The following is a 24,369-nucleotide window of genomic DNA, read 5'->3' on the forward strand; positions in this document are numbered from 1 at the left end:
ATATAGTTAAAATGGTTCTTGTAAAATGAACAAGTTTAAGTTTAATTGATATCCTGCAGTGTAAATTAACGGTCCCACTTTGCATCATTAATAATCAGTCGTCCATCACCGGCTGACGTGAAGCGGCGCTGCGCGTAAAAACCACCAGCTGGGCGGCAGACGCGTCTTTCTACCCGCTGCTGCCAGGGGCGCGTCCCGTCCCAGCCAGGGGTTTGTCCGTCTATTTATACACTCCCCCCCTTAATACGGCGAACCACCCGCAGCTGCGAGTGTGTGACTACATTTGGAGCGAGCCGCGGCAGCGAAAGCTCCGCGGGGAGGGAGGGACCGCCGGGCCCGGACACACGGCGAGCACCGCGTGTAAGTACCCAGAGAATACCCCGTCCTTTCATTCATTTCAGTTAAAAGAAACAACTTTACCTCTGGAACTCTGGAAAAAGGTGAACGCTTGTGACTTATTCTCTCAGTTGCTGAGAGAACAACTTGTTGCGGGTGCGCACCTGTTGCTGCTGCGCCGGATCCGGCACAGTTCCGGTTGCGCAGTGGACACGAAATATTCTGTTCGTTGAGATTCAGGTATTTTACGTGCACAGTGACTAAAAATAGCCATTTAAACTTGTCAAGTTGTTGTTTTTTACTGAACTGATTGGTATTTTCTTTTCCGGAGTTTTTACGCACCAATTACGCACGAAGTCACTTCAATTATTTATCACTAACCCGCCTGTAACACTTATTTTTTTTGTTTTATCTTGCCTCAGATAATTTCAGCAACATTTATTCGACCAGCTATGGCGGTTTTTACTTTCTAATGGTTGAGTTTGTGTTCACGTGCACAAGAGCAAACGAATAATGTCAGTTCTCAGGTGTATTTTAAATCGTCTTGGATTAATTAATGGAGTTTTACCTTTAAAAATAGAACCGTCATCTGTTAACGCGCATCTCACTTACAGCTGATGGGTGGATTATGGTGGGAGCACAACAAGGCTGACAAAGCCCCCCCCCCCCCCCCCTCCCCAGGTCCTGCAGCCACATGTCTCTAACGCACCAGCAGGCTTAAAGGGCCTTGAGATGCTGATTTCAATTTAAAACGGCCACACTTTTACTCCAGGATGACGAAATGCAAGGCTGTGTGAAACTATCCGCGTCCATCGTTTGTTGTGTACATAACTCCGTCAGCGGCGTGCAGGAAAGGCCTCCGAGAATTTGTCCTTGAATTATGGAGATCACTGGGGGGCTTTAGTGCAGGTAGCTCGGCAGGACAGGTGTAATTGGGTGAAGGCTTATTCTTGGCAGGTCTGTAATCTGGTTTACTGCACTACTGCTAGACAGCAAGTCCCCACAGTTGCATAGTATTTACTTTTACCACATTTGAACTGTAAAACTGAATTTTCCAGAGAAACGTACTCGTTTGGTGAGATCAGTTTGTGGCCCTTTGTTCAGCCTCCTAGACTCCTCATTTTAATACAGTTTTCCAGCTGCGTTGATGATCCCTGACAGGAGGCAGAAAATTAGTCTTGTGTGTTCAACCAGCGGCTTTATGTCAAGCTAATGTCGACTCGCGTCGCAGGATTAGGAGCCCATGATCCCCCGCTGAGCCTCAATGGCATTTCTTCTTCCAATCGACAGTCCTCCAGCTCGTCACGTGACTTCTGCTCTTTGCACAAGCGTGGCCACACTTAACTCACTCAAAACACGAAGAAGCGTGGCGGCGGTGAGATTAGATTGCTGCAGTGTCTGCATGCAGAGGTGACTTTCTCGGGTCATGTTTGCAGAATGTTTCTTTTGGAAGCGCATGTTCGTCCTTTGTAAAGCGACGTCTCATGCAGGGATCACTGCATCGTCAGTTCAGCTGGTTGAAGTTCTCTGCTGCGTTGGAAATCGAGGATTTGTACCCCCCGGCTCACGATATTTACAAACACAGCTTTCATTTTATTCAACATGATGTGACGGACGGATCTGAGCCGCGTTTTTTTGCATACTCTAGGTTTCTCTTTTGCTGTGTAATGCTCAATCTAATGCCCAGTTTTTGAAAGCGTTCCTTCCCGGCAGTCTGAGAGCGGCGGTGGAAGTGATGGGAGAGGATGTAAAAGTCCCCAGCAGCCCTGAGCCCTGCAGCACATCCATCTGCCCCGCTAAGTCTGCGGCTCACGGCTCTTTGTTCGGCCTCCATTGTGCTTCCTGCTCCAGGAATGCTGATGTGCACAGTTTCAGGAAGCGCACGGACGCATATGCAAACACACATTTATGTTTGTCCATATTTGTGAGCACACACACACACACACACAAACTCATACTGTCCCAACATTTGTGAGCCAAGTTGCCGTTTTTAAATCGTGCCACATCAGGACTATTTATACATGGCGCACAGCTCCAGGCTGTGTCGGTGTTGTTGGCAACCATGCAGTCAGCTGGGACTTCTTTTTCAGAGTTTGTGTGTGTTTTGGTTGCTAGGAAACCTGACGACTCCAGTTGGTCACTATATGTTAATTTAAACAAATCTGAAACCACAGAGTTTGATTTTTAGCATTATAAAAAGGTTTATTTGCTCTTTGTTGACGTGCAGCAGTGGAACGGTCGGTGCTGCTTGTCCGGTGACTTTCCAGTGACGACCAGCGTGGCTGCCGGCTGTGCCGTCGAGGCATGGCGCTGGAGCCGGAGCTCGGGCCGGGCCGAGCGGCGGTGTTGAGTTTCAGTGCAAGGGGAGATTCCTGCATGGCGCTGCAGGCTGCTGCAGGTCGTCTTACAGGGACCGCAGTATGGGATCAGGCAGCGGAATCAGCTGACGGATCAACAATGAAAGCAGGGCCGCATAATGGTGTAGTGGTTAGTACCCCCACTACAATGTAAAAAGTCCCCCGGTTCGATTCCCAGTCCGTCTGAATAGCGTGTGTGTGTGTGACTCTGCACTGATCTACATGATGGCCTGTAATCTGTGTGATCCAGAAACACACTGTTCTGCCTCTGGAGGGATCAGTGAAATGTTTGCTTTACTGTACATGTGAGCCGTTTCAGCCCGCCGGTGTTTGTTCTTCCATCTCCCAGGAGGACGGTCTCTCTCCCGACGAGCACCAGACCGAGAGGTGGAATCTGTCACTGAACTCTTCACATCCGATGGAACCCGGATCCTGCTGGAGGAACGATTGGCCTCCGTGTTTCGCCTCGTCCGAGAAGCGGAGAAAGAACAGCCCGCCCACTCTTGGCTCCTACATGCTGTCCGAGTATCGGCAGGACAGCGAAGCGTCTGAATCTCTCTGAGGGACATGGACGCCATGGAGAACCCGGTCCTGGAGCCCCGGGCGGAGCGGATCGCCCGGTACAAGGCCGAGAGGAGGCGGGAGCTGGCCGAGCGCTACGGCAACACGGAGGAGCTTCCCTCCAAGTGGGTGCGGAGGGACGCCGAGGAGGGGCACGAGCCAGGAGCCAGATCCCACAGGAGGGCGCTGAACTCGGACGCCTTCTGCGAAGGAGTCAACGGCAAAACGCCGGAGGCGACTAACGGACTGGAGGCAGACGTTCCCGCAGAGCCCCCCTGCCTGAGCAGGTGAGTCGTAGATCAGAGTCTTCAGGCCACGGAAACACACCTCAAACCTCCTGGAGACGCTGAACACTTCAGGGTCGTCACACACAGCTGAGCGGCTCGGAGCGTTTATCCAAACCAACATGAAGCGGCGCTGCTGGGTCTGCCTGTGCAGACCGCCGGGACTCGTTCTGTTTGCTTCTGTGCAGCCTGGATCTGCAGGTTTGCTCAGGATCTCATTTGTTGACCCACAAATAAAACGGCAGGTTCTTCCAGTCCTGATGGCGCCCGTCACGTGTTTCATCCATTTATTTATTTTTTGCTTTGACGTCAGTAAATCCTGCTCGTATGTGCAGACATGGCACTGAAATAGGTAATGTATTGTACATCATGACACTGTTGAGTGTTTTAGACGTCAGATAAGGAGCCTTAACTTCAACATCCGATTCTAAATGGTTCGAAAAGAGTTGTGAACTGAATCAGATTCACCTGGGATTCAAATGATATTAAAAAAAAAACTGTATTCTCGTTCATCTGGAGCTTGTGTGTGTATTTTGGCTCCTTAAACTTTGCTTATTAAGAACAAAAGATGAGCCGACAGTAGTCTGAGGAACTTTTATTTCAAGCTATATTGAGAGACTGAATTTTTTTTTTTGTTGCATCAACTTAAAACGTTTGATGTTGAGGGTTCAATACTATAAAACAAAAACATGGCTTAGAATATATTTGCCATTGATGGTTTGTATCAAATTCTTCTGATTTCAGGTTAAAGCAGAGACGAGTCACCAGATTATTGTCAGAATTTTGACAAAATGTTTCCTCCTACTGCTTCATGGACAGTTACACTTCATACCACAAGTATGATTAGATAAGATTATCTTATAAAAAAAATCTTGTTTCTGAAGCAAAGTTTTCTTTGGTCAGTGGATTTCCACAGCTGATAACCTTTCATTGTACTTTATTCCTTGTGTATATTTTACTCTGGGTTAACTGTACATTCAACAATGTCTCAATGTTTCTTTGAAGCGTTAGCCAGAGCTTAAGATAAGGGTATGAAACCTTTATGAAGTGTTCTTCTGTATGGATTTACATTGACAATGGAGAGCAGGAAGCAGTATTCGGCGCGGCGGTCGCAGCTCGCCCTGCGCTCATTGTTCGTCGGGGCTGCGGTCCTCAGCAGTGACCTTCCAGCAGCACCAGATCCTTGACTCCAGCAGTTGCCGTCCGGCCTTTGTTGCTAATTAAAACCGAGACGTCTAAATCGGTGGGCCCAGCGGGGAGCTTCAAAAGCCAGTCTGAGTCTTCCACTGGGCTGACGCGCTCTGCGTCCTGCAGTCTGAGCGCTGCCGCCGTCACCGACCACAACCCTTCCTCAGGTCTGAATATTCAGAGCAAATCCCCTCACCTCCGTGCCCCCCCTCCCCCCTCCAGGCAGGTTTGCCAGGACTCTGGGGAGGCACCCCTCGCCCCTCTGGGACCCGACGCCCCGCAGCTCCACACTCGGGTGTCGGTGGGCCAGCTGAGAAGCGCCCTGCTGCAGCAGACGGAGCCGGAGAAAGTGTAGGGCGGCCGCCGTGTTGTGCTCTGCAGTCTGTCCCCATCAGACCTGATAGAATCTGACCTTCTCTCCCCCCTCCCACCCCCTCCCCCCTCGCTGTCCCGCTCTGTGTGTGGTGGTACCAGCGGCCCTGACGGTGGCCGGGCCGCGTCCTCTCTGGACCTGGCTGTGAAGCCGGGCTCAGACGCGAGCCGCCGCCGCACGCGGCGCTACCTCCCCGCCGGGTCGGGCGGCGGCCGCAAGACGGGCGATCGCTTCAGGACGCAGCCGATCACTGCCGATGAGATGCAGGAGAGCAGTGGGTAGGGGCCGTGTGCCTGGCTTGGCTCTGACTAACAGACGGGTTCTCTGCTGTGTGTTTGTTTACTTGCATCCTGAAACGGCGCTGAGCTCATTGAGGAGTCACTGCAGTAGAAACACCTGAGTCTGAACCACGAGTGAAGTGAGCAGAGTTTTACCAGGAAGCAGGTCCAGACTCGGATTATGGATCTCTCGGTTAAGAGAGCAAGAAACAAATGGACGTTTAACAACAAAGCTAACCTATTCGATCCCGAATGACTGTTTGCTCGGTGAGAGATCCTGCAGGAAGGTTCAGAGAGGAGCGAGTCTAAACCTGCAGCAGCTTTCAGAAAACGGCCCTTGAAGTTTCTGCTGCAATCATGAAATCATGTTGAGCATTATGAGTGGTGGAAATGTTGTTGGTTGTTTTGTTGCAGATTATTTAGTGACTGGCTTTTGTCATTTGAATGTTCCCACATCCAGAATGCTACTGTCTTTATTAGTAACCTTTTGATTTTCCAGCTGGAAGTAAAAGACTGCAGTGTAATATTGCTATACAGTCTTTTTTTGATTTTTGGTAAATTTTTTTTTCGAGATTTCTTGTAATTGATCTTGAGTAATCCTTCGGACTGAGGTGTGGCAGGTTCTGTAATTTACAAACCAAAAGCTTGTGTGGTTTGCATGACTTTGTTTGCTTTTAATGGCCTCGACGGGGCTGCTTCACCAAACATGCAATGCAAATCTTGCATGCAACTCTTGGATCGTCTGAAGGAACAGAGACCTTCAGTTTTCACATGAGTCTCGACGCAGAGCATCTGAACGTTAAAGGCAGCTCTTTGCTCAGATTTCGCCTGAAGTCTTTCGTTTTTCTTGCTCTTGCAGGCTGATGGATGCAGAGGAAGAGGAGAACGGTAAAGGTAAAACTCTCACCTGTTGTGCTTGTGGTAGATTATCTGGGTGGGACAACACTTCCTAAAGTTAGTCAGATTCTGCATTTACAGAAATATATATTTGCCGTTTGCCTTTGACGTGCACAGTTGGCTTCATAAATCCGACTGTAATAGCTGTAGAAATAAATCAGGTTTCATTTGCAGGCCCACAATGTTTAATCTCCTCAGCGACGACAGCTTGATGCCCCCAGAACCACGTGTGCAGTGGAGCCACGCTAAGTCAGGCCCATCCCGACCCCCGCCATAAAAAGATTACTAGCAAGTCTCTGCAAAGATTGACTTACGGAGAATTTACACCCGTTTTTAAAGACGCTGTAGAAACAAGAGGCTTTTATTGCTGTTTGGACTGTTGGTTTAAGGGTCTGTCTGTGGTGGAACAGCGGAGACGTTTCTGTGACTTTTATTTTCATGTTTGACCCACAAAGAGAACAGAACAGCAAGCCCACAAAGACAAGAAGAAATACTGTGGAAATGTGTTTTATTTCATGGGGACTGTGATAACATCATACTTTTTGAATGACCACTTTAAAAAATCAGTCGTAGCTTCAGATTCAGAAGCTTTTTAAGATGCACAGTTGTTTCTTTTCCTGCATGTGTTTCTAGAACTGTTTTGTAAAGGATCTTCTCACTAGATGGTGGAGTGTTAACTTCCATTCCTGCACCTTCCTCCAGAGCTGCAGACTGTCTGCAGCGCGTGACGATTTACACACTTGACACGGATTGTTGTCGTGTTTGTTTCTGATGGCTGGTGACCTGGTGATTTGTGTCTCTGTCTCTCAGGCGACGTGAAAACGGATGACAGAGCCAAAATGAGCGTGGCGGCCAAGATGTCTTTGTTTAAAGTAAGTCTTTTATCTCTCCAGGCTGGTTTAAAAAAAACTGGTTGCACACTTCTTTTCACAACCTGCAGATGTCGTCCAAGCTGGAATGGATCATTCAACCTTGATTCGATGACCTTGCTGGAGGGAAATGTAGGCTTCATTAGTCCTCAATAGTCTTATCAGCTGCTCACCTTACCGCCTGAGGCAGCGCTGACCGGGCAGGACACAACCTGACCCAGATCCGGGGGAATGAATGGGCGGACAGGTGCCGGGTCTGGAATCGACCTGGACGCTGCAGTTCGTCCGTTATTTTAAAATGTGGGGTTAAATTTGCGCGGAGCGGAGGCGGTGGAGCGTTCCGGTGCTTTTATCTCACAGAGGCGACGGAACACAGTTTCTCCTATTCTTGGGCTTTAGCCCCCGGAGCATCAGGTGAAAATGTGCCAGATACCGCCGTGCCGCTAACGAGCGCAGCAGCTGCGTTATAATTAGCGGCGCCGCTCTGTGGAGGTAACCGAAGCCGGCGGGGCTCCGGTTACACCGTGACCTGCTGGGCTGGCATGTGATCCAAGACGCTCCACCGTACAGTTCACCGCTTTATTCACCAGCGATCCGACCCCCCCTCGCATGTGTCCGTACAAATATACCAGGAGCGGCGTTCCGGCTGCCGTTTTTCACCTGCATCACCCTCCTGCTGTTTAACCCGCGTGTCGGGACTCTAACACCCCCCCTCCGTGCTCGCCTGTTGCAGGAGCTGGAGCGGTCCGCCGCCCCCGAGGCCTCGGCCTTCCTCAAGCCTCGCTCCGGCGGCGCCGGCCACGAACGCAGGGCGCGGCGCGGCAACGACCCTCGATTTCTCACCCAGCCGATCACCTGTGAGGAGATGGTGGCCATCAGGTGGGCGACGACCGACGGAAAAACACTGTTTCAATAAAGTAAAACTCACTCTGCTGTCCTAAAACAAAGGAATGATGGTTTTTATTGCAGCTTTACGCCGATGTGAATAAATTGAGCGTCTCTGCTGAACCACTTTCCAGCTGGGGACTGTTTAATGACCCCTGGAAGATATTGCTACATAAATTTGTGGGAGAATTGGATGGTTATCGAGGTAATAAAGTGGAGAAATATAAATCTGTTGCACAGTTAGGCTTTTTGCAGTGATACAGTGGTTCAGAACCAAACCTCAGCTCCAGCAGGTTGAAGAAACTATTTTCAGACGTAGGTTTGGAGCTCCGGAGGGGATTTCCAGAGCAGGATGGTGTCTGTCCGATTGACTAAAAATAAGTGTGTGTGCGTGTTTTGAAATGATGAAGCATCGAGCCCAGAGCGGTGATTTATCTCCGAACAGCGGCGATCAAGAGGCCCCGAAGGAATCACGGATACCTGCGCTTGTTTTTCTCCCGCAGCGCCCCGAAACCGGCGCCGCCGGCCGAGGCCCAGCCCGAGGAGGACGGCGACGAGAGCTGCAAGCTGAGCATGAGCGAGAAGCTGGCACTGTTCAACAAACTATCGCTGCCTACGAAACAAGGCGCCGCCGACGGGCCTCCCGAGCGGCGGAGGCAGAAGGGGGCCCGGTACCGGACGCAGCCCATCACCGTGGAGGAGGTCAGCCTGGTGAGGGGAGCGCAGTCTTACACCAAATCAACGTTCTCAAGGGTTTAGAGTCGAAAGTCAGTTGAGAGAATTGGTGATCGTTCCTGTGAGGAGAGAAGATCAACTAGTCCAGGGATCTGCAGCCTGTGGCTCCGTCGTCCCCCTGTAGCGGCTCCATGAAACGTGAATTAACTTAACTTTTTATTATAGTGACAAAACACAGTACTGTTCAAAGTTATGAATCACACTTGGTTCAATAGGGATTCCTAGAAAGGTTCAAGTACAATTGAGGGGGAAAAAAGCAAAAACCACAAGAAATGGGAGAGAAAATCATAGAATGGCTTAAAAAAAACCCAAATATCTAGAATTTGTAAAAGAAGAAAATGAGATATGGCTGAAAAAAAATCAGAAAAGAACTGGTTAAAATGTTTAAAATGGCTAAAAAGTCACTTAAAAAAAAGTGAGCGAAACCGTTAAAGGGATACTTCAACATTTTGGCAAATTGGCCCATTTAGCGCAATTCCTTAGTCATTTATAACAGCATACTTACTTTTTTTGTGAGGGCGAGCTGTTGTTTATTCAGAGGTGAGTCGGGGAAGGTTTTCAGGACGGACACAATGGAGGTGAACGGTATTTTTCATTCCCCTCATCAAACTAATCAAATACACAATCCAACAACCCCAAAACACTTTGGTGGACACGTTATAATCCACACATTCACTACGCTGCGGAACACCAACAAATAATATTGTAGCGTTACGACACTGAAGCAAATACTGGGAACTACTTTTTCTTTTGAAATCACTACGCCCAGACGCCATGTTTAGTAAGTAGTTCCGTCTTAGCAATGTTCGCATAAACAACTCAATCTGGTCATTTTGCATTAATATTTCACAGCGTAGTGAATGTGCAGATTATAATGTGCCCACCAGAGTGTTTTGGGGTTGTTGGATTTTGTATTTGATGAGTTTGACGAGGGGAACAAAAATACCATTCACTTCCATTGTGTCCGTCCCGAAAACCTTCCCCGACTCACCTCTGAATAAACAACAGCTCGCCCTCACAAAAAAAGTAAGTATGCTGTTCAAAATGACTAAGGAATTGCGCTAAATGGGCCAATTTGCCAAAATGTTGAAGTATCCCTTTAATATTAGGTCCAAAAATAGGTTAAATGTCATAAAATGTTGACTATTCTCAACTGTAGTTAAACATAAGTGCATCATAACAAATAGTTTCTGTTTGAGCATCAAACTACATAACCTTTTCTGCTGCATTTGCCTCGTTTTAAAGGTTTAATGTGCTTTTTGGCTCCAGACCAGCTTGACTTGGTGGAAAAACACAAAAAATGTCTCTCTTGGTCAGAAAGGTTCGGAGCCCTGAACTGGTACGACACTGTCGGTCCGTCACTCCGGGACACGAAGCCGGTCCAGCATCAGGATCACGTCTTTTCCCTCCTGATTGATGCCGGCTGTGTCTCATCACTGTCTCTACCTGCCGTCCCTGTGTGTGATGTCCGTTCGGTTTGCTGGTTGTTTTGCTTGAAGCGTGTTTTAAATCCTCTCTTTCGTCCCCCTCCAGCTCCAGAAAGACCCGGTCCAGCTCCCGGCCCTCTCCTTGTCCCCCCACCTGTCCGACAGACAGCAGGCCTCGTCTGTCAACCTGAAACCCAGCGAAGTGCGTCTGTCTCAACCGCGCCCGGACGCCGACCCCGACCCCGTCCCCGACCCCGAGCCCCCTCCCGTCCCGCAGCGCCGCAGCTCCGAGCCCGGTCTGAAGGGGATCCTGAAGAAGAGCCGCTCCGCCGGCCAGGCCGACGCCCGCCAACAGAACGGCGGCGGCCGCGGCGAGCCGGCGCAGCAGGACCGGACGGAGGGAAGCGAGAGGCTGGAAATCTCGGCGCCGCCGCGCAGACAGAGACGCGAGGAGTGCGGCGTGGACGGGGGCGCTCAGAGCGCCGCTCCCTGGAGGCAGAGGACTCGGAACAGGAGGGAGACCATCGCCTGCACGCCCACCAGAGCGCTGCGGCAAGACGGCGAAGAACAGACCGTTTCCTCTGTGGGAAACGGCTGCAGCTCGGATCTGACGGACAGAGTCCAGTAAGTAGCTTCAGTTAGAATTAAAGATCCAAATACTAGCGTTGGATTGATGTTCTGCGTTTGTCTTTAAGTGGAGGAGAAGAGCAGGAGAGAGCGAGGAGGGCTGATGAGACGAAGGTCACTCGGTCGGATCACTCGGCTGACCTGCAGGAAACGGCCGGCGGGACGAAAGTAAGCAACTCAAACTGACTGGAGGAGTTTAAAACCCGCCGGAGGTTAACCTCTCATTCGCAAAGGAGATTCTTGTAGTTGGGGAAGTTTTACACAGTTTCAAGAATCCAGTTTGTGTCCAGCAGGAGTGAAAAGATCAAGTCTGAGATTAACAGAGTAGCATCAACGCCACAATTATTTACTGTGACAATACCTTTATTGTCATATTAAATCACTTGTTCTGTATCTGATGTACATAAAAGAATGTTAGGATTTGTAGGGAAACGGTTTCCTTTAATCAGGCATTGCAGATGCTGAAAGAGATTTGACCGTTCTATGAGGAATATTGCTCAAATTGTATTTTAAAGCTGAAAATGGATTCAGAGGTTTCTCCACATGTTTATATGCCTCAAATAATCTGTTTGACAATAAAAGTTACAGGTAGTATAACCTAAATACTCTCTAGAATGGATGTGAAGATAGAAATGTTTCTCTTGCAGAGAAAATACAATGTTTGGTCGTTGGCAAAACTGCTTCAATATGTTGTTTTCAGATGTCTTATTTTTCAATTTCCAGAATGAATGCTTCATTGTCTGCTCTTGATTTCGACACTTTAATAAGGTTACTCAGCAGTGAATCTGTAATCCAAGTACTTTAGCACTCTTTTGAATATCTGCTTTCTAAAACTCATTTTCTAAACTGTGCCAGTAGAATTCCTCACTTTCCAGAGGATTATTTGAATGTCGGTTGTTACAGGAAGGGAAACTTCATGGTGCCCGAAATCTTAATAATATTCGATTCACAAATTAAACAGATTCATCTGTAGATTTTTATTCATTTTCAAAAGTTTGAACTAATTTCTTTTCTTAGTTTTACTCTAAAATAAAAACATTTTTCCCAGCTGCTTACTTTGCTGATAGTATGATCTAAATCACATGACGCCAGCCCGTCGTGGTCCAGAGCAGAGAAGGTTCTGTGCTGCAGCTGCCTGGTTGATCGACTGAAACGGTGCTGGATCAGATAAAGAGCCTCTTCAGGACCTGCAGAAGAAAATAAGATGATTTCTGTGCTGCTCCAGAGTCAAGAAAACAGTTTTTGACTTGCCATAGAATAAAGAAACGGAACAGGCAGAGAAGCCAAGGCCCGGCTAAAAACCACACCGCTATAAAATCTCAACGACTCTGAAACATTTATTGCAGAACTAGAATAATTCAGTGTGGACCTGGGCTAATGGCATTAAAGTGCATTTTAATTATGCATCCAGATGAACAATGGATGAACTTGGATTCTTTCAGTGAAATAATTCTGCTGTAAGTGATAATTTTAAGAATTTATCAGTGAAAGGTAGAAGGCAGAAGTCCATAAATATCCACAATGTCTCATCCACGGAGTTACAGTGATTAGAAAAGTCTTCGTGGTAATGATATGGTGATAGTCTCACAGTATCCACCTCAGTTATGAGGGAAAACGTTCATATGGTCTGCTGTGGTTCTGAGCCCTGCGGTCCAGCGTTGTGGAAGTCGGCTTCACATTCAACCCAAACTGTTGTTTGAAGTCAGGCTGAGCCACACTAGCCAATGAAAAACCAACTTCAAGACCAAAGACAGGTGAGATAGAAAAATGAGTGGCAGAATTTAATCACCCTGTGTTATCCGTTTTGGTCGTTGAAAGAGAATTTAAATTTGTACCTTGCCAAAAATACCAACTGAACTTATTCCAAATACCAACTGAATTTATTCCATTTTGATAAACCTTTTGATTTATTTCTGAGCTTGACCTTCTCGCTGCCCTCCTGCAGCACCTCCAGGGGCTGCAGTCCACACTTATCATTTAGCTAAGTTTATTATTTTATTTATTTTTTTTTTCAGTGTTGTTATCTAATCTCTCTTGAAAAATAGCCTGAAGCCAGTCAGGAAACGGTACCTGGCGTTTGGGAGGTGACGGAGTTCACCCCCTCCTCCTCCGGCCAGCCTGCGGTTAGATTCCTCATCCCGCTGAAAGCAGATATGGCGTTTCTGGACCTGCTATGTGTGAAATGCGTGCGGATCAGGCTCCAGTTACCGAGGAAGAGCCTCAGACTGGCTGGTGTTTACAGTGAGGGGTGTGTTTGAGGAATGCAAACACACACACATTAATTGTTGTTTAAATGTCGACCCTTCGTATTTCTACTTCAGAATGTTCACTCCATCTCATTTTCATCCTTCTCTCTTCTTCCGACATGGTTCCCAGCAGGGAGAATCTCACCTGGAGAGCTGGGTGAGTCTGATTCGCAATTCATCTCCTTTCTGTAATTATTTCAGTGAAAGTCCATCTTTCCAGGTCTTTAGCCTTAGCTTGGCCCTCTCTCTTCTCCCCCAGGAGCCCGTCTTTGCCTCAGTGTTTTCTAGCAATACGCCCCAATATATCATGTGTTTTAATCAGGTAACTCCGAGAGACGCTGCATGGCGGGCTGTGCTTTCTGTGGCTTTCCGGTCTGGCTTGTTCCCTGTGAAGCTTCGGTCCTGTTGAACGATCCGGTCCTGTGTATCGCTGAGTGATCTGTTGTCCGTGTGAAGCGACACGTGTCACGTCTCTGGTTTTACACGTTGTATTTTTGCATGCTTTCCATGTGTTTGTCATAGTTCCCTCCACATATTTACAGTTTCAAATGATTTGTTTGGGTCAAAAGCTGCAACATTGTTTTGTTAGATGTGGTTTGTTGCTTTATTTCAGGCAATCAATAGAATAAAATGACATATGTCTCTATATTTAGCTAATCCTGTTCAGTTATATTTTAATTTAGTTGCAGAGCTGCTGTCTCTCTCGGTGCTGCTCGCGAGTTGAACTGTTTTAGCTTCATCAATATCAGCTTCTCTCAAAACACCAGTAGAAAACTGGTGTTTTATCTTAGCTGCTTTGCGCTAATATCCAGATTTCAGAGCATGTCCTTCCAGCTAACAGACGCAGTCTCACATAAACTAAATGACTCATTAAACTCATCCACAGCTGACTAAAGACAACAACGATCGTTTTATTTTAACAAATGATTTGCTTCTGTTTTGTTTGCAGTCCTTCATAACGGGGTGTCAAACATTCAGAATCAGCCTGCAGGACTCAGACTCACTCATAAGACATTAACTGGAATTTTTTCATAAAATCTAACTGATGTCTCTGAGTGTATTTACTGGGGATTGCAGTGAAGCCTACATAAAGCAATACTGAGACCTGAGCTGGCTTCTTGGTGAAGTAGAATTAGCATTAAAGCAAGACGGTGGGCGCCAGTTTGTTAAAACATGCATCCTCAGTACTGCAAAATGCCACAAATGGTGCACATTTGGTTGATTTTTACATGAGAACTCGTTTCGAAAAATGTGCACAATGTTTATTCCCCAAAATGTTCTACATATGACATTTAATCAAATAGAAAAGGTGGTTTAATTTCTTTAACTAAATAAAGATTATTATGTTAATGATGCGGCCCACTCAAGGTCAAGGCTGTGTGTGACCCCCTGGACTGAAGCCAGCTCCATACCCCCGCCTTACACTGTGCTTTTTAAAAAAGGCTAATCGTCAGTTTAATCTTTTACTAATTTCTGCTTGTGCAGTTTAACTTGTGCAGCCAGTCGAGCCGAAGTTTGGACATTTTCAGTACAGTTCTCATCAACACAGCATTTCTGTCCGAGAAAAGATGAAATCCGGGCTTCATAAATATATTTCAAACAACGGCGCTTAAAGAAAATTAGCTAAAAGTTGCTAAATAACATCATGATGATGATGAATGCATTTGGACAAAAGAACAATACTGAAAGAGAAACGGAGTGAGATATAAGTTTAGTGACTGTCGGCTCTGCTGGTGCCACGTTTCACGGTTTGGTGTTCGAGAGGAAGAATTCCACTGAGACTCGGCGAGACGAGCAAAAATAATGAGAAGAGACTTCAGCTTCCAAAAGTCAACAACGCATAAGGAAAAAAAAAATCATCGGTGGATGTCTTGTTTTTGACAAAATAAAGCTGGGAAGAGGAACTGGAATAAGCTGTCAGATTTCATGAGCATGTTCACAACGTTGAGGTGAAATACAGTGTTTCAGTGCATTTTTCTATTTCTGTGGCACAAATGAAATATGTGTCATATTTAAGTTGTTGTAAACTGTTTAAAGTGTTTTTCCGCAGTGTTTTAAACTTGACTGGAGTGTTTGCCTCTGGAATCACGTGCACATATAAAAGTAATGGCTTAATGAGAAATGTAAATGAGGAAGTGTTTATATTCATCTCATAAAGTAGAATTTTACAGTCTGTTGTGATCCAGAGCTGCAGCGAGAGAAATAATTTAAATGTTAGTGTGTGACATTTTGTGGAGAAGGAATGAAGAATCATTGGGAACACTTCAATAACGACAACTTTATCAATCAACCTGAAACTCCTCTGAAGTAAGACTGAGCATTATTTTTGTTATTAAATCAGATCAGAGCAGCTGTCATGGATCACATTAGACGAGGTTAACTGAAAATGAAATAAAAGGAAGAAATAATCCAGTTTTTCATGAAAATGATTCGTCTGCATTCATGTAGTTTATTTTCTGAGGTATGTGTTCAGTTTGAAGCATTTTGGTGACGACCTGATAAGAGTCGTCTGAACGGCCTCCGCGGGCCGTCTGTTCTGATTTTCTGGCTCTCCTTGCTGCTGAGAGTTCTCAGGGATACCGACGGCGTGTTTTGGGTTGTTGTCATGCTGCAGAGGGAACCGGGGACGGATCAGAGATCCTCGCATGCTGCAGCATGACGGACAGAAATGTAAACATCCACGGCGCTTTCAAACGTTTGTCATAAATGGGACTTTCGTTTGGAAATACACATAAAAGCAAAAAGTTTTTTAAAGGACTGAGAAAGTCTGAAGATTCACTCATGATATGAGTGTATTCTGACAGGTAACTGTACTCTGATCTCTGTGTTGTAAACGTGTCCTCCATGTCGATTGTGCACATGCTGTCCTTGGTGTTGATTTGATGCAGCGTGTTTTGATTCTCAGGGACTCGGTTCTCAGTCCTCTTGCTTTCCTCTCGTTCTCCCCTCATCCTCAGACCAGCTTGTCTTTTGAAGCGCAGGAAGTGTCGTCGCCCACAAAGAGCCCTGCTCAGCCTCAGTGGAGACAGAAGGTGAGTCACTGAGACGGTTCAGTACTCGTGCTTCTCTCTGCAGAGCAGCTCACCTGCTTCCTCGCTGTGCAGGGTAAAGGAGGGGATCCCGAGGAGCTGCAGGAGAGCACGGAGCAGGAGAGCGCTCGGAGAAGTGAGCGACCTCGCTGTGGTTCACGGTTCTTCCTGCGTCGCTCCTCTCTGACTCCGTTTCTCCTGCAGGTCTTTCCTCGCCTGAAGCAGAGCGAAATGAGATTCCTGTCGACGCCGGTGAAACGCTCTGCTGCTCCCCTGAAGGTCGGCGCTGCGACACAGTAAAACACTCTTCAGGGTTGCTGCCAGGTGTGTGAACTTGGTTTCTCTTTGCAGACTGGTCCAGCCGGCCTGTGGAGGAGCCTGAAGGTATGAATCCGTCATGAATCCTCCGCTGGCTCCAGAACGTAGAGGCTCATCGGTCTGTCTCTGCTGCAGCTCCTCACGGCTCCTCGCCCACAGCGGAGGACGAGACGCCCGTGAACCAATCAAGTGCCTGTGACGGAGGTTTCTTCCTGGAACGGTCGCCTCCCTCCGCCTGCCCGCCTCCGCCTGACGGAGGGGATTCTGCCCCGGAGAGGGAGCGGGACCTGGACGTCCTCTGTCAGACCAACACACACATGTGAGCCTGAACTCTTAACTAATAAATCAGTACATCTTTGCTTTTAAATTGGTTGCTTTTTAAAAATTTTTTTATTTTTAAAACTAACTCATAGAGTTTATTTTTACAGGGATGATCATAAAATCTTTACCATGAACTTAACTAATGTAACTTTTCAGCTGTAACAGAGACCTCTGCTGGTGATTAGTATGTAAAAATGTCTGCTCCATGTTTAAAGCTTTAACGAAAACTGTTTTCTTGGTGTTAAAGTTGTTCTCTGATTTCCTTCATGGCTTCTTCCTGGAAATGAATTGATAGAAGTATTCATAGAAGCTCTGGATTGTTCTCGTGTGTGTGTGTGTGTGTGCAGACTGACCTCCACCGTCGCGGAGCACCGGCGCTCGGTGCGTCCGTCCCGCCGGACCCAGGGATCCAGGAACCCCCTGAGGGCCCTCGCCGCCAGGGAGGACATCCGGCAGGACTTCATGGGAGAGAGGGTCAACGCAGCCGCCGAGGAGAGAGCGCCAGCTGAGAACAGTGGGTTGTTTCTCTCAGGCGTGCACAGGGAGAACATGCAAACGGAAGCCTCTCCTCATCTCAGATCTCAGCCGCCTCGTGTTTTTTTTTTTTTTGTCTTTCTACCTCCAGACTGTAAAAACCCCGCGGCGTCAGACGACTCCACGCCTTCCCCGGACGCCGACAGACCGCCGTCCCTCCCCGCCTTCAGCAGCCTGATGCTCATTCACATCAAAGGTCAGGAGGGAGAAGGCCCGCTGTGTGCTGGAGGATGTGTGTGTGTGTGTGTGTATGTGTGTGTTCGGCTGTTTACGCTGAGCTGTGCCGACAGGCAGGCGGCGGGTGCAGGTGAGGCTGGCCGAGCCCTCGGCGCGCTCGCTCAACAGCGGAGACTGCTTCCTGCTCGTCACGCCGCGCGCCTGCTTCGCGTGGAGCGGAGAGCGCGCCAACCCGCAGGAGAAAGCCAAGGTAACGGCGAGGACGTCTGGCGCCAGCACTGAGCTGTGAGGAGCAGCTACGGCGATGTGGAGCTGTAGATATGTGTTAGAAAGGATCCGTTCATCCAGTCGCCACTGGAGGATTTCCTCTGCAGAGATTTACAATGGAAATGACTTCGCTATGCATAAAACATGACGGTTAAACCCCCCAGGAGGATTCAGTGCATTAAGTGATTTTACAGCAGCCCCTGCAGCATGGAGTGCAGGCCTGTGATTCTCTTGGCTTCTGGTTTGATGTAATGTTCTCGTTTAGACTTGGAACCTCACTGTTTGTCTACCTCTATACAGTAATGCAGATCATGTGTTCACAGCGATATCATAATGTCCGTGTTGCTTCTACTTATTTGACCCGTCACACTTTTCGATTCCCATTTCAGCTCTAAATCTAATTCATCTTTTTGTAGTTTTTATTGATGAGCCAATTTGACCGATGCAGAAAATCCCAGGTTGGAAACCTGTGAATACACTGAAACTGCAACCGAGTGTAACGGACAGCAACTCTACAGCAGAATATTGATTGTTTTTTGTGTTTCTCCTGCAGTGTTTCTTTCCCTTGCAGCCATGTGTCTGTCTCACAGCGGGGTTTGAATGCTGGGATGTGTTTCAGGCCTCGGAGCTGGCTGCGTTCATCCAGAGCCGGAGGGATCTGGGCTGCCAGGCCCCGGAGGTGGTCCACCTGGAGGAGGGGCGGAGCGCCGACACCAGCGCCGCCGCAGACTTCTGGAGTCTGCTGGGAGGGAGAACGCCGTACAGAGGTCAGCCAGCTCAGAGCCAGAGGTGGAGCTTCAGGCCTGTCCCTCCAGTGCAGCTAAAAGATCTGAGTCACATCATTTGCATTAAAAAATTGAGCAGGATTGTTCTTGTTTCTTCTCTCTGCAGGCGCCGGAGTGCCGGACGAGGATGAGCAGTTTGAGAGCGGCGTGGTGGAGTCGAACTGCGTGTACAGGCTGCTGGAGAACAGGCTGGTGCCTCACGAGCAGGCCTGGGCCTCCACGCCCAGCGCGGCGCTGCTCCAGTCCTCTGAGGTCTGGAGCTCCAGTCTAGTTCTGCCTCGTCCTCAAATGTGGGACTCTGTTGTAAAACGAGATTTAGGAGGGTTTTGTTTTTTCTAAAAAGCCCGATCGGTTTGTAAAGTGACTCTGTGTGTGTGTGTGTGTGTGTGCGTGCAGGTTCTGGTGTTTGATTTTGGCAGCGAGGTGTACCTGTGGCACGGCCAGGATGTTCCCCAGAGGAGGAGGAGCGTTGCTCTGCAGCTGACTCGCCAGGTGTGGGCCGGAGCGTACGACTACAGCAACTGTGGAGTCAACCCTCTGGATTCCACTGGGAGCGACCCCGGCGCTCGGCCGTCAGTTCTCACACACACACACACACACACACACACACACACACACAACAGTAGATTGAGAGTCTCACATGGAGCTTGTTGGATGCCTCCTCCTCAGGAGGGGGGAGGGCCGGCCCGGCTGGGCCCTGCTGGGGGTCCTGGCCCAGCACCAGGAGACGGCTCTGTTCAGGGAGAAGTTCCTGGACTGGCCGGAGGAGAGCGGAGCCGGCGAGGGAGCTGCTTCAAAGCCGGAGCAAACGCAGGTTCGTCCTCACTTCAGCGGCTTGAAGTTATTTCACGTATTCTGAGGACTTTCTTGCTGAACTCCCCTCCTCCGTTCAGGCCCCCCCCCCCCCCCCCCCCGCCCTCTGACCCCCTGAGTCCGTGCGACGCCAGAGCTCTGGTGTCGGCCCGCCCGCCGGAGGGGGACCTCGGCCCGCGCACCGTGCTGGCCGGCGTGGATGTGGAGCGGGGCCGCGGCGTCTGCACGGCGGCGGTGGACGCCTGGCACGTCCAGGAGTTCGACGACAGCGAGGTCCCGCTGGAGAGCACGGGACAGCTCCACGAGGGGGACTCGTACGTCGTCCGCTGGACGTACAGCGTCAACGCCGCTGGTCAGAGACTCTCTGATGTCCTGATTGAGCAGATGTAGAGTCCTACTTTAGGAACCTGTACTTTCATGAATTCTTATGTTTACCCTTTACTAAATATCAAGGAGTTAAGTTGAGACCCTGAGCAGGATGGGTAGCAGCATTTTTTGTGAAATGATTCTGTCTGTAATCGTCTTACCTGAATTTACCTGAACTTTTCTGCGGATTACTTAACGCCGAACCTTTCTCTGTGTTCCAGATGACGTGAAAGTCTCAGATGAGGGTGACGGAGCCTCTGGACAGACGGAGAACACGGCCTTCTTCCTGTGGCGAGGGCGCCACTCCAGCGTCAGCGGGCGCGACACGGCCGCCTTCCTGTCCATCGGCATGAAAAACCAAGAGCAGTCGCAGGTAAGCCAGGAGAGCGGCTCACGAATAAGACGGTAAACACAAAGGTGTGTGTGTGTGTGTGTGGGGGTGGGTGTGTGTGTGTGTGTGTGTGGGGTGGTTTTACCTGGCGTCTTTTGAAAAGTGAACGATCACCACATGTAAAATGAAAAGCATAACCAGTCACAGGTCAGGTCTCCTTGGAGATTTGTTGTTCATATAAAGATGGCGGGTGAAATCTGGGTCCTGTGGTGATGTGTGTGTGTGTGTGTGTGTGTGTGTATGTGAAGGTGGTGGTCCCTCAGGGGAAGGAGCCGCCCTGCTTCCTGCAGCTCTTCCAGGGAGGCCTGGTAATCCACCGGGGGAAGCGAGAAGCCGCTCCAGCTGACGCTGGTACAGAAAAATCTAGTTCTTTTTTTTTTTTCTTCTTCTCTGTGTTTTTCTGTCTCGACTCCCGGTTGAGGTGGTTCTGTGTCTCTGGGGTCAGAGTGGCGTCTGTTCTGCGTGCGAGGGGAGCTCCCGGAGGAGGCCCAGCTGCTGGAGGTGGAGCGCTCCTGTGCCGGTCTGAGGTCAAGGGGCGCCGTCGTCCTGCTGAACAGCCAGCAGGGGGCGCTGTACCTGTGGACTGGATGCAAAGCTCACAGCAGCGTCAGAGAAGTCAGCAGGAGGGCGGTGGAGCGGCTCTCTGAAACGTGAGGCACATCGTCGGGGTCAAGCTTCGGAAGGGCTGCAGCACTGTTTTAACGCTGCTATTGTAACTTTCTGTGTGTGTGTGTGTGTGTGTGTGTGTCAGGCGTCCTCCGGAGCTGGGTCTCGGTAAAGGCAGCTCCCTGCAGGTGCAGGCGGTGGAGGAAGGAGCAGAGCCTGCAGACTTCTGGACAGCTCTGGGAACGATGGACAGGAAGGCCTACGACTGCATGCTGCAGGGTGAGTGACGCTCAGCAGTACCTCGGTGTTACTGACCCTTCATTGATACTCATACTTCATTCTTCTGGGCTCTTCCAGATCCTGGGAAGTACAACTTCACGCCTCGCCTCTTCCACCTGAGTGCCTCTTCTGGACGTTTCCAGGCCGAGGAGCTCCAGAGTCCGTCGCGGCTGCCGGGGATCGTCATGGCGATGCCTTTTGTCCAGGAGAGCCTGTACGCTGCGCCGCAGCCAGGTGAGAACGAGCGCAGAACACACGGAAATCTCCTTTAACCAGGTCCGCTCATTAGTTTTTTGTTGAAGAACAAAAAATCTTAACCTGTTTCTCCATTTAGACGATGAATAAATGACATCCTTGTTTGTCAAAATGTCTTTTTTCTTGGTCTCCAGTCTGATTCTAATCCCTGTCTGCTCCCTCTTGCCCGCCGGCCTTCCAGCCCTGTTCCTTCTGGACAACCGTCTGGAGGTGTACCTGTGGCAGCGCGGCCAGCCTGAGCAGACGGAGAGCGCGGCGGCGGCCTGGAGCCTCTGGCACCACGAGAGGCGGTGCGCCATGCAGACGGCGCTGCAGTACTGCAAAGGTACCGACGTGCACGAGCATAAGACGCTCCCACCCCGAAACGCAGGTGTTGCGGGGACCTGATGAGCCCTGGTGCTGTTTTTGATCGTTTGACCCAGAGATGAACCCGAGGAGGCCTCCGCTGGCCTACCTCATCCTGGAGGGGCTGGAGCCGCTCACCTTCACCAACGTCTTCCCTCGCTGGGAGAGGAGCTCGGGATGCCACACACAGGTGCACACACACACTCGCACAATGTGTCAAAGTGTGGATCAGTTCTGTGGCATGAAAGGAAGAGAGAATGAAAACCAGGGCCGTTTAGAGTGTGGATCAATAAGACCTGATAAAAAAAAAAAGATATGATAAAAATGGAAACGATCTCAAAAAAACAAAACATAAAATAAATGCACCTGTTCATAAATATGGAAATACAGTATGATCACAACTAAACAAGCCTGCTGACCCCAGCCAGGTAACTGCAGACAAATGCTATCATTTACTGTATATTGAAAGGAAAGAAATGTTTTTCAATTTTTTACTGTTAGCAGCTGTTAGTTTTGCTTTTGAGTGACTATGGAGCCTTTTGTGTCTTTCTTTTGTGGATACGTCCATACATTAACCTGTAACTGTTCCAAGTTATTTGCACTTATTTCATTGAAATGCACATATTCAGAATTTATCTAAAATGCTGACTGCAAAATCATCAGTAATAGCTTCACACTCTTCATGTCCATTTTTTCCAAACATGATTTTTATCTGGGGAAAAAAGAAATCACCGTAGGGAAAGACCTTTCCCCTGACCTACAGACGTTCTGTGGGCCAGGATGTTACGCACATGATCCAAACTTAGAATAGTGCAACTATAGAAAGCATTAAGAGTGTCACAGCAGGTGCTCAACAATCTGATTATATCCTGTGTTTCCTTTTAAAAGAATCTGTGACGATGTTTCTCATGTACGGAAGTAGGGCAGCATTTTTCCTTTTGTTGGTCTTCCAAACATTCACACTATATTTTCTGGTTTGCGAACAAGTGTCTCGATTTCAGTTTGAGAAAAATGAGGAAAAGATGAGTGTTTAAAACGAGGTGTGTGTTGTTGGTTCATTGGAGGCGTTTCTGAAGGCAAATGATCCAGAAAGTGCAGGAGCCTGGTGGTGAAGAACCAGTGGCATTTATCAAAACTGACTTACGTCTCACGTACGCGTGTTTTATAAATATGGAGTTTTTTTGTACTTGCGTACATTCTAAATTTCATTCATAAGAGAATTTTCTGTGTCTTTTCTGTGCACTGATGATAAATGAGCCCCCTGGTCTTTTATTAACGTCTCAAAGTGTTAAAAGCTTTATAAAATCACACCATAAAATCTGGAACGACTGTTTCTTTTCCTTTCACTCTTACTTTATTGGCTCATAAATTTCTATGAAGCTATCTCGCAATCACTGAAGATGTAGGAGTTTAATTGTGCTCTAAATGGCATTCGTCCCCTGGGAATTCACTCCAGATTAAAGCTGCTGTTTCAGAAATGACTCGACTAATCTATCACGAGGAATCGTCTGTCTCTGAAGTTAATCGAGAGGCTCGTCGGCTCACAGCACATTTAGGGCGATTTAGGGTTTTTAAGAAAATATCTCAGAAAAATGATCCCAAACAAATGTTGCAGTTTAGATTTCGTGTTTTTTCACATGTTCATGGTCAACTGTGACTTTGTCAAACTCAGGATTTCAGGGCGCTGAAGCTGAGTGAGTAAAACAAAATGGATAGTTTAGAAAAGGAATGAGTCTGCAGGAATGTAGTGACTTTGTGGAGCTACATCTGTTGCATAAGGAGGTGATGTAGTTCTACAATGAAAAAGCTTAATTAATTAGAATATTCCTCTTTTTTTTTTAGCGTCAAGCAGTCAGTCACAGGTCAGATTTTAATATTATAACAAGAGCCACGCCAATTACCAGCATTCCAGTGGAAAATATTTGAGTAACTCTTTAAAGCAGTGATCTCAGCTCTTGAAAACGGTGAGTGTGGCGTTTACGGCGTCGTCGCCTCTGGTTTGACGTTGTCAGGCTGACGCGGGGCGACAGAAGCTGACCTTGGTGCAGGACGCCCTGGCCCAGCTCATGAAGACCCAGTACCCCCTGGAGGAGCTGCTGAGGAGCCCTCTGCCTGAAGGAGTGGACCCCCGCCACCTGGAGGTCTACCTGTCAGACCAGGACTTCCAGGTCAGTTCACGCCGCTGCACTGACGCCGCTCCACCAGCAGGCGGCAGTGTTCACCAGAGTTTGACTAAAGAGAGGCCACAGCAGGCAGTGAGGGGAATAAATCCAGGACTTCAGTATCATTTGTGCATCTTTCCCTCTGTAAATAAATCACTGCAATTATGTTTCAGACTCTCTTGGAAATGAAGAGAGATGAATACGCCTCCCTGCCGAGCTGGAAGCAAACTGATCTGAAGAAAAGCAAAGGCCTGTTGTGTTGAGACTGACCGATGGGACGCACCAAGGACTGCTCACAACGCAATAAAAAAAGAAGGAAAATCACTTTTATTTATGTTAAATTAGTACGAGTGTGTGGACTTTTTATTGGACATGGATTTCTCTGTAGCTACCGTTCAGGTCGGAGCAACAACAGACCACATTTTTCCTATGTAACGTAATTTTATCTGTACAAATCAGCAAAAGATACAAAAAAAACGAAACAAAAAGAAGATAGGTGGGAGTGAAGGCAGGATGTCAGTAACAAAGAATGACAAGACGAGTGCTTTCAAAATAAAATCAATGCTAATAAACAATGTAAACAAACGCAAAAAAAGAAGGCTAACCACTGTTTCCATGTTTCTCCTCGATCGATATCTTCTCATCTAGACATCCGTCC

At 48.3% G+C, this 24,369-nt stretch overlaps 1 protein-coding gene across 4 annotated transcripts; it reads left to right on the top strand.

Annotated features, from left to right (window-relative positions):
• Window positions 1–228: 228 nt before the first annotated feature.
• Window positions 229–24,269, top strand: LOC115387510 (supervillin-like). Of its 4 annotated transcripts, none has more exons than XM_030090239.1 (34): window positions 229–360; window positions 3,043–3,541; window positions 4,949–5,077; window positions 5,201–5,377; window positions 6,237–6,271; window positions 7,085–7,146; window positions 7,877–8,022; window positions 8,532–8,739; window positions 10,297–10,814; window positions 10,886–10,985; window positions 13,194–13,220; window positions 13,323–13,385; window positions 16,021–16,095; window positions 16,168–16,228; window positions 16,297–16,371; window positions 16,444–16,476; window positions 16,546–16,729; window positions 17,079–17,245; window positions 17,357–17,461; window positions 17,556–17,692; window positions 18,329–18,476; window positions 18,601–18,746; window positions 18,891–19,066; window positions 19,164–19,309; window positions 19,390–19,659; window positions 19,895–20,046; window positions 20,313–20,415; window positions 20,510–20,714; window positions 20,816–20,949; window positions 21,028–21,183; window positions 21,386–21,529; window positions 21,627–21,739; window positions 23,562–23,717; window positions 23,885–24,269. In XM_030090239.1, exons 2-34 carry the CDS (start codon window positions 3,261–3,263, stop codon window positions 23,972–23,974), a joined length of 4,722 nt encoding a protein of 1,573 aa, XP_029946099.1. In that variant the 5' UTR covers window positions 229–360; window positions 3,043–3,260; the 3' UTR covers window positions 23,975–24,269. The 4 variants fall into 4 exon arrangements, with proteins under 4 accessions (XP_029946099.1, XP_029946101.1, XP_029946102.1 ...); XM_030090241.1 differs by having other exon boundaries at window positions 8,532–8,730; XM_030090242.1 differs by lacking the exon at window positions 13,323–13,385.
• The last annotated feature ends 100 nt before the right edge of the window (window positions 24,270–24,369 follow it).

This window comes from Salarias fasciatus, chromosome 4 (assembly GCF_902148845.1).
Source record: "Salarias fasciatus chromosome 4, fSalaFa1.1, whole genome shotgun sequence".
NCBI classification, from domain to species: domain Eukaryota; kingdom Metazoa; phylum Chordata; class Actinopteri; order Blenniiformes; family Blenniidae; genus Salarias; species Salarias fasciatus.